Source organism: Megalobrama amblycephala, linkage group LG19 (genome assembly GCF_018812025.1).
Source record: "Megalobrama amblycephala isolate DHTTF-2021 linkage group LG19, ASM1881202v1, whole genome shotgun sequence".
Lineage (NCBI taxonomy): Eukaryota > Metazoa > Chordata > Actinopteri > Cypriniformes > Xenocyprididae > Megalobrama > Megalobrama amblycephala.
In genome coordinates, this window is record NC_063062.1 from 23,233,652 (window position 1) to 23,249,733 (window position 16,082).

Below are 16,082 nucleotides of genomic sequence, written 5' to 3' on the forward strand. Positions count from 1 at the left end.
AGCGCTTTAAACAAGGTAGAACCTACCAAAGTGCTGAACAAGATCAAAAAACAAAATAATAAAACATATCATAATTCAAGATCAAATCACATCATAATTCAAGTAAAAACCGAAAGACCATGCAAGCAATACAAATAACAAAATACAAAAAAAAAAAAAAAAAAAAAAAAAAAAAAAGTAATTCAATTAAAGCCAAATTAAAAAGAAAGGTTTTTAACCTGATTTTAAATTCTGATACAGTAGGGGCCAATTTAATTTCGAGGGGTAGTTTATTCCAGAGAGTAGGGCCGGCTACAGCCAAAGCACGATTTCCTCTTGTCTTTAAACGGGCTTTTGGAATATGAAGAAGAAATCGATCATTTGATCGAAGGCTCCTATTTGAGCTATACAAGTGGAATTGAGTAGATAAATATGGGGGAGCAAGATTATTTAACGATTTGTACACTAATAACAAAATTTTAAACTCAATACGGAACTCTATAGGCAACCAATGTAATGATCTTAAAAGAGGTGTAACATGATCAAATTTTTTGAAACCCTTTAAGAATTTAGCTGTGGCGTTTTGTACTAACTGAAGTCGGGAGATTTGAGACTTTGTGATACCATAATATAAGGAGTTACAGTAATCCAGCCGCGATGTAATAAAGGCATGGATGACAAAACAACTCAAACCGTGACAGTTATTCAGTGTGTTATATTGCTCTTTCTTTCCCTTGGATTAGAAATGTGTTTTGCTCATTCTCACTTGAACTTCGAAATGTCAACAGCTGGTTGGTTGTGTCTTGAATTGAGTACATGATTGTGAATGTTTGGGGAGTTGAACTCATGATTTAAATTCATTAATGATTTTTAAAGAGAGTTTAATGTACATAAGTTCCGTATAAATTGATTGTGAATTGATTGTGTAATATAATATGAATGTGGCTGTTCTATTGCAGGCCAGTTTTTTTTTTTTTTTTTTTTTTTTTTTTTGTATTTGAATTCTTCTGGAGGGAAGATGGCGAGCCAACCACCCTTGATTGTTGGATCCACAGAGTCATCAATTGCTGCGGGATGTCTCATGTGATAGCACTGTGTGGTAGGATCTCAGTGAACCCTTGAATGCATTTTTTTTCTTTCCCTACATTTCAGATAGGCATTGGATAGGACATTTTTTTTTTTTTTTTTACTTTGCTTCACTCATATTTTTTTTTTTTTTGGAACCCAAAAGACAGAAGTGATTTCCACTAAAGGAAACATTTTTTTTTTTTTTTTCCCATCATCTGAAAGGCTGGACTAAGGAACTAAAGGAAAGAAAAATGAGACGTGCACTGATTGCGCACCACACTTTATTGATGTTCTGGTGATACAAATTGTTATATTTGTTACTTCAATACAGTTCATGTAGAATGTTAATTTGTGTGGTTATCAATAATTTCTGGTTGTGTCATTCACTATACTAGAATTCTATGAGTATCCGAACCTAGCGTGTACAAAATATTGTCCAAATTTTGTTTTCTTTATGTCGTTTTGTTCCCTCACTTATGCCATTCCCAGCGATGGGTCATTTGTCATTTTCCTTAAATGTACCTTTCCACCATATAGAAAAAAAAAAAAAAAAGGGTGGAACAGTTTTATGAAATTGTGTGTTTTGATTCCTTTATTTATGCGGGATCAGCATTGTATTGATCTTTATCCCTCTTGGGTTAGAAATAAATGTATTTTTATTCATGCTGTGTTCATTTTTATTAAAACAAAAAAAAAGTTCATTCTCACCCGTAATTCGGAACCAGTTGTTTATCATGTTCATTCAATTTCTGCTGTTTTTGCTCTTCCTGCTCTGCATTGCGCTACAGCCCTTTCAGGGGCTTGGTCCCGTATCGCTACTTGCAGCTATATTTATAATTGAAGTAATGGTAACCATAGTACCAACAATAAATACATAATAATAATAATAATAATAATAATAATTTGGCTCCCAAAGCAGTTCCACACAATGCTTTAAGAAAGAGTTCTTCAGGAAACCTGGGTGGTTCCTTTAATTTTTACAGTGTAGAACAAAGACACTATCAAAGAGTCACACATCAGTCTGAGATTTTCACAAACAGCATCTATTTATTTTGTGTACCTCTTCCCAAGATTGCTTTTTTATTGTTTCTTTCTGGGTGTAATATAATGATGTAGCACTTTGGGGCAAATATGGCCACCAGTAAACCAAAACTGGAAGCCAGGATGGCAAATATCTCCACAGCCACTGCATATTTTCCTGGTGAGCTCACATATGCGGGAACAAATGCAATCCATACAGCACAGAAGATCAACATGCTGAAAGTGATGAACTTTGCTTCATTAAAATTATCTGGGAGGTTTCTTGCCAGGAAAGCTAAGAGGAAGCTTACTGCTGCCAACAGTCCAATGTATCCCAGCAGTAGAGAAAAACCAGCTACTGAGCCAATAGCACATTCATATACTATTATAGACCTAATATATTGGCTATTTTTATGGGGTGTTGGAGAGGCAGTTGATAGCCAGACTGCACATATCACTACCTGAAGGGCTGTTAGGATCAGGACTGTTCCTCTTTGTTGAGCTGCTCCAAACCATTTCATCACACCTTTGCTCTCTGGTCGAGATGACTTGAACACAGCTATTACCACCATAGTCTTGACCAGGATGCTGGAGATGCACAAGACAAAGCTTATGCCAAACACAGCATGTCGTAACTGACATGTCCATAACTGTGGCCGGCCAATGAACAGCAGCACACACAGGAAACACATTTTAAGTGACAGCAGTAGCAGAAAGCTGAGCTCTGAATTGTTTGAACGTACTACAGGAGTTTTGCGGTAATGAGCAAAGATGAAAATTACAAGAGCACAGATACAAGTGCCAAACAGGGCTGCAGTGGTAAGAGAGATGCCCAGAGGTTCCTCATAGGATAGAAACTGCACTTCTTTAGGGATGCAATGATCTTTTTCTGGGTTGGACCAGAAATCATTTGGGCATGCTATGCACTCAGTGGCATCTGTACATGTGAAAAAAAGAAAAAAAGAAAGAGCAAAAGAAAATATGGTTTAATGTTATAGTTAAAAAATACATTAATGTTTTATTTTTAATGTACATTTTTCAACTATACCTCTTTCTATTTCTCACCTGTTGTGTTAGAAATCTCTCCATCAGCACATGGTAGGCAGTCAAAACAGCAAACAGGAAGGCCCTTTCTTGTGGCTCGTCTGGATCCTGGAGGGCAGCTCTCACTGCACACAGACCGTGGGGGCTGAAGAGACATCATTGTTATTATTCAGGCAAGCACTGAATGTACACTACTGACTATTGTGTTTGTATGATCTGATGGTCTTGGGAATACATTGCACACTTTTCCTCAGTCATACTGCATATATATATATATATATAGTCATTTGCACAAATGATGACATTAAAAAATAAAATTACTTTGTTTGTCTCATAGGGCCAGTATATTGCATCCTTATCCAGTGTCAACACCTTCCCTGTTGTTGCCCCTTCATTTACCACACCAACTCTATGGACAAGTGTTTCTCCATCTGAGCTCGGCTGCCAGTTCAACACATCATAGATGGCCAGAGCATCTCCATTCTTATCAAATGACACATGATCCCCAAAGCCTGTGGTGAAGTTCACTTTCTGCAGGTAGTGTACCAGCTGTACAGTTTGAAGACGTGTGTTATACGTTTATCTGACATTTTAATATATATATATATATATATATATATATATATATATATATATATATATATATATATATAGCGCACAGCATATTTTGCTTTTCCACATCCAGCTCTTTCATATGCCTGGAGAGAATATGCACTATATATTTGAATCTTACCTGCCAGGGTTTCAGGTTGGATATGTCGGCACAGCTGTTCCCACTGAATGGTCCTCTCCCTTCCTCACACTGCATCAGATCATGAACAGCATGTGCCAAGGCATAAACTGCCTTATAGACATTGTAAGAGGCCCTAAGTTCTGATACATCAGTGTATGGTGTGTCTGTGCTGCTTAGATCCTCTTGCCCTGAACATTTTTTTTCTCCCTCTCTGCCTCTAGTGTCAAAATTGCACCCAAACATGTTTTCCCAGAAGATTCTCACCATGTTGTTTTGTGAGTTGTTGTCAGGACGAAGGTGTAGCAGAAAGTTACCAAGCCCCTGTATCTCTCCTCGTCGGATGGCAACACCCAGTGTACCCCCCAATACAGATTTAAGTCGTGAAGCAAGAAGCACAGGTGAGGTGGCCCAAGCCTCACTAGCAATCCACTGTCTTCCTGTAACATTTTTTAAAACCATCTCATCAACCACGGGCAACAAATAGCTTGAAGTAGAAAATACAACCACCACTTTTGCTGTGGAGCCTTGAATGATTCCAACAATGCGTTGTATTTCCTTCTGGTTGTTAACATTGGGCAGTATCTCAGAGAAAGCCACACACCCTCCAAACTCTTGCACATCCTGGTAGAAGGATTGAGCGGCATTGATGCCATAATCGTCATCACTATAGAGGAGACCCACCCAGGTCCAGCCAAAATGGTTTAAGATCTGAACCATAGCCTGCACCTGGAAGGCATCACTGGGGATTGTTCTGAAGAAAGAGGGGTACTTTTTCCTGTCACTCAAACAGGAGCAGGTGGCATAGTAGCTAATCTAATTAGGAGAGATGGAGAACAGAGACAGAAAGAAAGATGGAAAAAATGTTATCAGTGCCAAAGACATTGTGATTTTTTATTATTATTTTATTTATTTATTTATTTTTTGTTGAAGAAAAAGATATGTTATGTTTGCACACAATGTTTTACTATTGATATTGACAGGGTGATTATGGCATAGTAGATAATCAATTATAATTTCATCAAAACAAATTAGAAAAGGGTTGCAGAAGAGACTTATAAACATACAGTGATGTGCAAGTATTTCCGTTTTAGTCTGTTTAGAAATGATATTTTCCTGAAGAATCTTTTTTTTTTTTCTTTTTTTTTTTTTACAGAAAAAAAGAAAAAGAAAAAGGGTTAAAAACCTATCTCTTACCATAGGCAGTCGAAACAGCCCCAGGACACTGGAAATTGCAATAGAATGAGTAGAACCTGGATCACCTATGATTCCAATCACCGGTGGTGGGCCTTTGCAGTTGAGATCAGAGAAGGTCTCCTCTGTCCCACTAACCAGAGCTGTGGCACCACGGAATGCCACTCCAAGCCTTAAACAGTTGTCGTAGATCTGGTAACCAAGCGTGATGTTAGGCAGCAGGTGGGGATTGTTATTAATCTCATCGATGGCAAAAACCATTGTTAGTGCTTGCTGGAAGCTTGTCATATAGAAGCTGTAGAAGACAATACAAATAAAATTTGATTATTAACTGAATACTGACAGTGACAATAGAAAAATTAATAATACAAGATTAACTACAAAAAAAGATTTACAATTTTTTCATAAAAAGTTATATATGCAGTTAATAATTTCAGCCTTGTAACCTGTCATGTAACATGATATCAGTTTCTTAGACTAAGTCATCATTGACAATGTATATGTAGTTATAAAAAATAGCATTTCATTTTCCAATTATTGCCTTTAAGTGTGCTTTAGTTGGTGTGGTCAAGACTCACAGCTCACAGTGTGGTAGTTTTGGCTCTGTTCTGAAGCTCAGCTTGGGGAATGCTTTGAGGTACTGAACCTCAAACAAACCACCAATGAGAAGGTCTCCATCCTGGTACATCCCATTCAGCCTGAAGTGTCCCTGGAGCTGACAGATACCTGAGCTGGCCATCATTGCTACATAGATATAGTTACAAGACAGGAACAAATAAATATGCAGAATTAACCACATCCCTCACCCTTTATCTTGCTATGTGCTCTTCCCTCAGCTCACTGATTTATCATAAAGATTGTGTGTGGCACTTATATATATATATATATATGCAGGCGGTGCCATTGGCCTCTCTGGAAATGAGGACGTCAAAGCAAAGCAAAAAAAAAAAAAAAAAAGTATTAACAATATTTTTTCTAATAATTATTATTTGTATGTATTTTGTATGTATCAAAGACAACATTTGGTTCATTTTAACCAAAACATCAAATGGTCTCAAGATTAATAATCAAATAATAATCATATGATTAACAATAACAAAACCAAATTTTTATTCACAAAATGGCATTCACAAAAAAAAAAAAAAAAAAAAAAAAATATTTATAAATACACAAGTGTATTCACAAATAAATTGAATGTTTTAAAATTAACTCAATTATATATGTACGTTTGTTGAAAATAATATTTGTGAAGAATACCTTTGCAATTGTAAATCTTGTTTTGCAAATTTGAAGTTTGTGAATTTGTGAATCAAATTTTGTGAATATTTTCAATTTATATTCATGAATTCATGATGAATCCGACTCCATATAAATTCTTGACAGTCTTCAGTCTGACATCTAGATGGCAGTTGTGTACTTTACTTTTTTTTTTTGTAAGACACCTGTGGTCCATTATAAAGACCTGCTTAATCCTCTTGTGTTTATTACAGAAGCTCTGAACATAGTTACTAAGATACTAAGATAGTTATGTGATTTGGCACGGCCCATTAACCAAATAATATTATTAAAGTAGCTGACTTGGTTCTCTTTTTCCTTTTAGATTCTTTTTGGGAAGAGGACTTTTAGGACATCAGCCACTTAAGAAATTATCAAACTTAATCATTTTTTTTATTACAATAAATATTATTAAAGAAACAAAGGAAATATAAATAAAAAGTCAATTTAAACTCACTGGACATGGATCCCAGAGCCCACATGCTGTGTTTGGTGTAATTAATAAAGTCAGCGATTACTCTTATTTTTTTATTTTTTTGTGTAATAGACTATGGAACAATTCTATATAAAACAATAGTGGATTTAACATCAAAATCTAATGTCTAATGTTAAAATGTTTTTAATTTAACATTCTCCCTTTAAATACTTCATGAGTGCAATTTTATATTATATATTTTAAAGAATTAAAAAAGCTGGTTGAAATTGATATGGGATTTAGAAAGTAATTTGTAATAAGTGATGCATTGCGCTGGATGTATGTGGAAAATACTTGAGCCAAGTTACACAAAATGTATTTGTTACTGATGTAACCCTCGTTCCATGACGGAGGGAACGGAGAGATTATGTCGACTGACAAATGGAGTCTAACTTGCTAGCCCCAATCACCTCTGAGTTTTAGAAAAATGGCCAATGGAATTGGCGAGCAGAATTTGTATGCAGCCACTCCCCGTAAATATGGGTATATAAGATGGCAGTGCTTATTCAATCATTCAGGTTTATGCTGTGGAGCCGAGAAGAGGGCCCCGGTCATTCAGTGGTGGTTCAGGGTTGTGGCAGGGGGACATAACGAGGGTTACATCAATAACCAAGAAGTTCCCCATCTGTCAGTCACTACAACATTATGTTGACTGACAAATGGAAACCCTAGGGAAAGTGCCACAACCACTGAACTGTGTTAATGCATATCTTCATTGCCATGTTGAAAAAATGCCCAACAATGCAGGGGATGAGGAGAGGGTAACATCTTTAGAATAATAGAGGGTAACACTTTAGAATAATGGTCTGTCAATTATAAGTAACTATGCAGTAAGTAATGCAGGACTAATGAGTTGTACTACTTTAATGCTTCAGCTTCTACTAATATGATAGTTCCTTATTAGCTAATCAATAATTACTGTATGAGATTAGCATCATTAATAACTATTAACTAACAGACGAGTTGTAAAGAACATTATCGTGTGTCTGAGACGTAATCAGTCATCATTTTTACTCAGAACATGGTCATAAAATGCATCACTAATTAATCAAGTACCTAGTCATTCTTCAAGAACTACTAGTGATCTGAACCATTATTTTAAAGTGAAAAAGATGTTAAATAAATAAAAAAATAAAATAAATAAATAAAAACTCAAAACTGAACAAAACAGAGATAAGAAACAAATTCTGTCAGCACTGCTTACATAGAAGATGAGTACTTTAGATTACATAATTATACCTTAGATATGGATACTTCACAGTTCTAAGGAGATACATCTACATCTCACTACCTAATGAGTAGGTCACCAATAGATTTTACAGCTCTTTGCCAAGCCTGTACCATTCTTGGTTTAGCTTATTAAATCTAGCTAAGGAGCATTCCATCGTAACTATTTGTTGCATATTCAGTAGCCACAGTCTTGAGATGTCTGCCTTAGTGTCCCACCATAGTGCGATTATTGATTTCTTTGCAGCAGTGAAACCCGAAAAAAGAATCCTTTTGTCCACTGTGCCAAGGTTCAAAGAAGAAACATCATTCAGCAAGCACAGGCAAGGATCCGTAGTGATCTTACGGTTAATCAGTTCTTCTAAGTCCCGACAAACTTGAGTCAAAAAATGATTAATTACTGAACATTCCCAAAACATGTGATACATTGTACCAGTTACAGATCTTTGACATATAGTGCAGTTAGGATCAGATATTAATCCCATTCTGTATCGTCTAGATGGCGTTGCATAGGCTCTATGGATAGTTTTAAAATGAATAAGTTGGTGACTCCAATTTCGAGATGTTTCACTCATATTTGACCATACTGTGAGCCAATCAGGACGAAGTCCAGCCTGCTCTAAGTCCTTTTCCCACACTACCTCAATTGACAATCGTTTGCATTGTGATTTTAAAAGAGAGTTATAAATTTGTGAAACCAGGCCTCTAGACTCTTTTCCAGGATCAAACAATCCTGCCAGTGGATGCGAAGGTAGTGATATGTTCCATGGAACTCCGTAAGCCTTCATGGCCAATCTCAGTCTCAGATAAAGAAAAAAAAAGAAGAACCAGGTATGTCAAACAAAGTCTGTAGATTATTAAATGAATATAAACCATCTTTACCATATATGTCTCCCAGCGTACAAATTCCCTTAGCAGCCCAAAGTGGGCATGTGAAAGGTTTCTTTCCTGTCAATATATTAGTATTATTCCATAAAGGAGAAAGTTTATGAAATTTAGGTACTGTTTCAAACAGTTTCTCTGCTTTTTTCCAAACTGTCAAACTATTAGCAATTATAGTGCCAAATTTAACTTTACATTTCTTGCCTTTTAAATCTGTGTATGGAAGGTCTTGAAGCCTGTTAGGCTGTACCAGTGTGGTCTCTATGGATTTCCAAGGCACCTTGCAATTCTCGTCCATCCAGACCTTTAAAGCTCTTAGTTGAAATGCCCAGTAATAAAATTTTAAGTTAGGAAAAGACAACCCTCCCATCAATTTAGGACGCTGCAAAGTAGAAGACTTAATTCTAGCTCGTTTATTGTTCCATATAAATTTGGAAATCAAAGATTGGATTTGCTCAAGAAACTTAGGTGGAGGAGAAGTTGGAATCATGAAGAATAAAAAATTGAGACGTGGAAGAATGTTCATCTTAACGATAGAAATTCTTCCTTGTAAAGAAATTGGGAGAGTATTCCATCGTTGCAAATCTTCTGTCACCTTTTGAGAAATTTCCTTATAATTTTTGTGAGTGATTTCTGATAACTTTGCATATATTTTAATTCCTAAATAGGAGATAACATTGCTTACAGGAATGGAGGGAGGATATTGAACATTAGTGAAAGGTGAATTTAGAGGGAGTAGTGTGGATTTATGCCAATTTATTTGATAACCTGCCAAATTCTTAAATTCATTGAACAGGGCTAACATGTGTGAGATTGATATTTTGACGTTGGAAAGGAACAAAAGAATGTCGTCTGCATAAAGTGATATAGAATGTTTGGAGCCATGAACAACAATGGGATATATGGATTTGTGCTCTCTTACGGCTTGAGCAAGGGGTTCTAGTGATAACGCAAATAATAATGGTGAGAGAGGGCAGCCTTGTCGTTTGCCCCTCTGCAATGGAAAAGATGAGGACTGACATGTGCCTGTGATAACAGAGGCCAGGGGAGTTTCATATAGAATTTGTATCATAGATAAAAATCTTGGTCCGAATCCCAAATGTTTCATTACTGCCCACAGATATGGCCATTCCAGCCTGTCAAAGGCCTTTTCTGCATCCAAAGAGAACACAGCCCAGTCTTCAGTAAACAATTCTGCGCTTTCCAAAATATGAAACAATCTGCGGACGTTGTCTGCTGCCAAACGACCCCTAATAAAGCCTGTTTGATCAAAATGAATTAATTTATCCATTACCTTATCCAATCTTAGCGCAAGAGCTTTAGCGTATAATTTAATATCTCCACATATCAGTGAGATGGGGCAATAACTGGAGCATTCCATGGGATCTTTTCCATCTTTTAACAGTAATGATATAAGAGCAGTCTTTTGATCCCTATGAAACGTTTTATGCTGCCATCTTTAACTCCTCCAATGTTAGGGAGTCCTCCAAAAAATCTATATCTGCCAATTGCAATTTCGGTAGAGTAATGCTATTAAGAAAGGTTTTGAATTTATGCAAATCTACAGGATTATCAGAAGTGTATAAATTCTTATAAAAATCATAAAATACCTGATTAATTTGTTTGGGCTCTGTTATAATATCACCCTTATTATTTCTTATGAAGTTTATTGAGCATTTTGCTTCATTTTGTTTCAGTTTCCACGCAAACAAATGAGAAGGTATGTCTCCCTGAAAATAATATTTTAGTCTGGTTCTATGCACAGTGAACTCAGCCTTGTGCAAAAACAAAGAATTATATTCCCCCCTTAAAGCGGATATAGTATTACTTTTTTGCACCGTGAATTGTACTTTTTGTTGTCCCTCCAAAGACTGCACCTCTTGTTCAATCTCCGACATTCTCCTCGTTCTAAGTGCTTTCAATTTTGAAGAAAAAGCTATACAAGACCCTCTTATAAAACACTTGCAAGTTTCCCATAATATCTGTGGATTTTTACAATGTGATCTGTTAATTTCCAAGAACTCCTTAATCTGTTGTTTAATTTGTACCATAAACTCTAAATTTGTCAACAGACTGTCATTAAATCGCCACCTATAAAACTTGGGAGTGAAGGTAGAAGGAGTGATATTGCAAAGTATTGGGGAGTGATCAGAGATGAGAATGGGTAACATCGTTATATGCGGAATAATGTTAATCAGAGATGGCGAAACACATATATAATCGATCCTAGAATATGTGTGGTGGTGAGCAGAGTAAAAAGAGAAATCTTTCAAATTGTTATTTCTAAAGCGCCATAAATCAACTAAGTTTAAATTGGATATAAATGCTTTAAATGCAAGCGATGAAATTGAGGGAGAGGATTGTCCTCCAGATGATCGATCCATCACTGGGTCTAGATAAGAATTGAAGTCACCTCCTATAATAAGGGGTATATCAGGAAATTTGCTTAAACTTTTTTCAAGTGACATAAAAACTGATGGATTAAATATGTTTGGGGCATAGACAGAAGCTAAAAGCATCTTATTATTATTAATTTCAACAAGAGCGCACACACATCTTCCATTCATCAGATTCTCTGTATAGTCTACTGATATCTGTAATTTCCTACGTACTAAAATTAAAACTCCCTTTGTTTTAGTGTCAGCACATGAGTGCGCTACCAATTTGAATTGTCTGTTTTGAAAATGATGGACATCTACAGATTTTAAATGTGACTCTTGAATTAATGCTATGGATACAGATTTACGGCGTAAAAATTCCAAGCATCTTGTGCGCTTAATAGGAGTATTCAGCCCGCGTTTCAGACCGAGAGAATAACGTACATCATACAGAATGGGATTTTGAAAGCGTATCTCCATGCGACCAAACCGAGTTCTCGTCGCGTCCAGACCCACAATGTCTTTCAGTGGAACGTACCATAACTTCCAGCCTAGGCAGTCATCTCCTGTGCATCGTCTTCCCAGAGATTGCGTTGATGTTCCATCATCGAAACAGTTGCTGAAGGTTTCTTTGATGGAGTCCCCGGAGTCTCCTTGGTGTCGAGGAATTTCTCTGCCTCTTGTGGTGTTTTGAAGATCAGAGGTTGGCCTCGATGTGTCAGTTTCAGCTCGGCTGGGTAAACAAGGAATGGCCTGAGACCAAGGGCGATCATCTTCTTTCGTACTTGGGTGAATTCTATCCGCTTTTTCACCGTCTCGTTACTGAAGTCGGGATAGAAGGATAGGATTCGTTCCTTGTGTTTCACAGGGTAATCCTCTCTCGCGCCCTTCAGAATTGCCTGCCGATCAGCGTAATCCAAAAGTTTGAAGATCAAAGTGCGAGAGCGCGATGTTTCAGTTTCCCTCCTGTTGTAAAGGCGATGCGCTCTGTCAATTTTAATCTCATGACCTGCCAGGGAGGGTATCCTTAACGGTAAAAACTTCTTGAGAAACCCAATCAGATCTGACCCCTCTTCAGATTCTGGTAAGCCCACTAGCCTCAGATTTGAACGGCGATTCCTGTCTTCCATCTCCGTTAATCTTGCGGAGAGTGATGCAATCTGTCTATCGTGGTCTCTAATATCTTGATTTTGAGCACGTACGTACCGTGGCATGGATGGAATCAAAATGAGAGTTCGCCTTTTGCGAGGATTTACCCAGTTCTTCAACGTCACGGGCAAGACCACTGACAGATTTGTTCGCCTGCTTGACTTGACATTTCAGATCTGTTAGTTGTGGTATCACCAAATTATCTACAGCTCCTTTAACCACTGCCTGAACTGCCTTATCGAAGTGCTGTTGTTGCTCAGTCAAGGCCTGTTTAACAGCTCTTAAAATGGCGTCGTCGAGTTCCTCGGTTGATAGGCCTAGGATTTCTTTCGGTCTTTTCTTAATCGGGGAATTTGTACATTCCCTTTTTGTTGCAGATTTGCTAGATGACATTAGTAGTCAGATGAATGCGATTCTTAGCATGGGATTCTCCAATATGTTAACTTTATGGGGATTTGAGGACGAGCCTAAAAACTTACAGCCACATCGCTGGTCGAGGTCACGTGACTCCCATTAATTAGTAATTCTATATAATTTGTCATAATTACCTATTAGTTATTAATTATGCCAATCTCATTCTGTAATTATTGATTAGCTAATAAGGAACTATCTTAGCACTAAATTCGGTTTTACTTACTGATTAGTTAAGCTTGTTTCTATATTAGTTAATAGTAGTAGCTGAAGGGTTAATGTAGTACTACTCATTTGTCCTGCATTACTTCCTGCATTGTTACTTATTAACGATGGACCATTATTCTAAAGTGTTACCCATCTTCTGTTTCAAGTTTTTGTATTACATCACACAGTGGTGTGTGAATTCATGACAGCATTGATAAAGCACAACTCCCTCACACCTTCAGCACTCATACATTCTTATTTAAAATATTTAATACCACTGAACTTCACTGTGGGAACCAGGCACTTCTCACTGTACTCCACCTCTAGCAACACCATAAAATTTTGGATGCTGTTAGATTCAAATTGATTGACTTGGTCTCATGAGACCAGAGTATGGATTCTCGTAAGTCTACATTTTGTAAATATGGGCCTTGGAAAAGTCTGATTGACTTTATTATGCAAGTCTAATTGACTTTATTATGCTTTGGCTACAGTAGATAGTTCCAGTGAGGACAGCAACTATGCATGTCACTTCTGCAGACTGCATCTTACTCTGGGAGTTAAACAGTCACTCTTTTCAGCTTTTGCTGGCTCTGAGACACTCACTTGGTATTTCTTCTGCTCTTTGTCTACCAAAAAAATCACTCATTGCTAAACGAAAACTTAAAATGAAGGCCTGATTATTTCAGGGGCCCTGTCACAAGTCCATTGTTTTTTTTTTGTTTTTTTTTTCCTGTGTTACTTTTGCTATATTTTCACACTTAAAACAAAGATTTGGTAATCCTCTTGTAACACTGTCCTCTTTTGTGCTAAGAAATAAGTCACCTGACAGTTCTCTCCCAAGTAGTTTAATTGTTGTCAGCATTAAGCCTGAGAATGCTTCAGTGTGCTATATAACACTTTTATTTGTCAAGAAATTACTTCTCTTTAAATGTTTTGGTTTAACATACTTACCTGTTGACCAAAAACTGCCATAAACTTACACCAGAAAATTTTTATTTAGTTTTATTTAGGAACTTTCAGGAGGGTGTACTAATTTTTGCAGTACAACTTTTTATCACTTTGTTAAGATATATATACACATACACATGCACATACACATCGATCAGGCATAACATTATGACCACCTTCCTAATATTGTGTTGGTTCCCCTTTGCTGCCAAAACAGCCCTGACTCGTTCCAGGCATGGACTCCACTAGACCCCTGTAGGTGTGCTGTGGTATCTGCCACCAAGATGTAAGCAGCAGATCCTTTAAGTCCTGGAAGTTGTGAGGTGGGGCCTCCATAGATCTGACTTGTTTGTTCAGCACATCCCACAGATGCTCGATTGGATTGAAATTTAGGGAATTTAGAGGCCAAGTTAACACCTCAAACTCGTTGTTGTGCTCCTCAAACCATTGCTGAACCATTTTTGCTTTGTAGCAGGGTGCATTATCCTGCTGAAAGAGGCCACAGCCACCAGGGAATATCATTTCCATGAAAGGGTTTACATGGTCTGCAACCATGGTTAGGTAGGTGGTACGTATCAAAGTAACATCAACATGGATGGCAGGAACTAAGGTTTCCCAGCAGAACATTGCCCAAAGCATCACACTGCCTCCGCCGGCTTGTCTTCTTCCCATAGTACATCCTGGTGCCATGTGTTTACAAGGTAAGTGATGCACACGCACCTGGCCATCCATGTGATTTGGCCATCCTTCTTCCATTGCTCCGTGGTCCAGTTCTGATGTTCACGTGCCCACTGTTGGTGCTTTTGGCAGCTGGACAGGGGTCAGCATGGGCACCCTGACTGGTCTGCGGCTATGCAGCCTCATACACAACAAACTGTGATGCACTGTGTATTCTGACACCTTTCTATTAGAACCAACATTAAAATCTTGAGCAGTTTGAGCTAACAGTATCTCGTCTGTTGGATCGGACCACACAGGCCAGCCTTCGCTCCCCACGTACATCAATGAGCTTTGACCGCCCATGACCCTGTTGCTGGTTCACCACTGTTCCATCCTTGGACCACTTTTGATAGATACTGACCACTGCAGGCCGGGAATACCCCACAAGAGCTGCAGTTTTTGAGATGCTCCAACCCAGTCGTCTAGCCATCACATTTTTTCACTTCTAAAACATCAACATTGAGGACAAAATGTTCACTAACTGCCTAATATATCCCACCCACTAACAGGTGCCATGATGAGATAATCTGTGTTATTCACTTCACCTGTCAGTGGTCATAATGTTATATTTATTTATATATATATATATATATATAGAGAGAGAGAGAGAGAGAGAGTGAGAAAGAGAGAGAGAGAGAGAGAGAGAGAGAGATGCACCTACACTAAATTTCTCAGCCAATACCGATGGCCGAATATTCAGAGAGATATCGGCCGATACCGATACTGATAGTTTGGTGGTAGTGGCGACCAGGGCGGGCGAGAGCCGTGAGGGAACGGCACGAGGCCGGTGGCGCGAGAGTTAATGAGCCCCACCTGGGAGGCGCACCGGCCTTGAGTCTCTCACAGAGGAGCTCTGGAAGCATAAAAGGCGGAACAACGACAGTGAAGGACAAGAGAGGACCAGGCCTGGATGTTATTTTATGTTTTATTATGTTTGTGTGGCCGGCAGACGTCCACGAGGTTCTGTCGGCATTACTTTCGTTTTGTATTTGTTTATTTTGGAATTAAAGTTATGTTTAACGTTCGCAGATTCCTGCCTCTTTCTTCCCATACTTACGAACTGTGTTACATTGGTGCCGAAACCCGTGAGGAAGGAGGGACATGCTGTCGGAGAGCCTTCGCTGCTGAGGGGGATCGCGGTGCTGCGGAATTCGGGCAGCGCGGGAGTGAAGACCGCGAGAGGCTGCCCGAGGCGGTGGTACTGGAGCCTGGTGAAAGGTGGGACAAAGACCCGGATGCCGTGCTCCTGGGACGAGGTGGGGTGGCTGCCGTCCTGGAGGGAGCGGAGGAGTGCCGTCGTCTGCCGTGGGCCAGAGCCTGCTACCATCCACCATGAAGGGGAGGAGCAGGGGACTGCGGACTCGCTGCCGGC

At 38.4% G+C, this 16,082-nt stretch overlaps 1 protein-coding gene across 2 annotated transcripts; it reads right to left on the bottom strand.

Annotated features, from left to right (window-relative positions):
• Nucleotides 1–671: 671 nt before the first annotated feature.
• Nucleotides 672–5,866, bottom strand: LOC125254711 (extracellular calcium-sensing receptor-like). 2 transcript variants are annotated; one of them, XM_048169461.1, is made up of 6 exons: nucleotides 5,614–5,866; nucleotides 5,039–5,330; nucleotides 3,845–4,657; nucleotides 3,433–3,660; nucleotides 3,133–3,256; nucleotides 672–3,004 (listed from the first exon to the last, which is right to left on the bottom strand). In XM_048169461.1, the coding sequence occupies exons 1-6, from the start codon at nucleotides 5,832–5,834 to the stop codon at nucleotides 2,091–2,093; spliced, it is 2,592 nt and encodes an 863-aa protein (XP_048025418.1). In that variant the 5' UTR covers nucleotides 5,835–5,866; the 3' UTR covers nucleotides 672–2,090. The 2 variants fall into 2 exon arrangements, with proteins under 2 accessions (XP_048025418.1, XP_048025419.1); XM_048169462.1 differs by lacking the exon at nucleotides 3,433–3,660.
• Nucleotides 5,867–16,082: the final 10,216 nt, after the last annotated feature.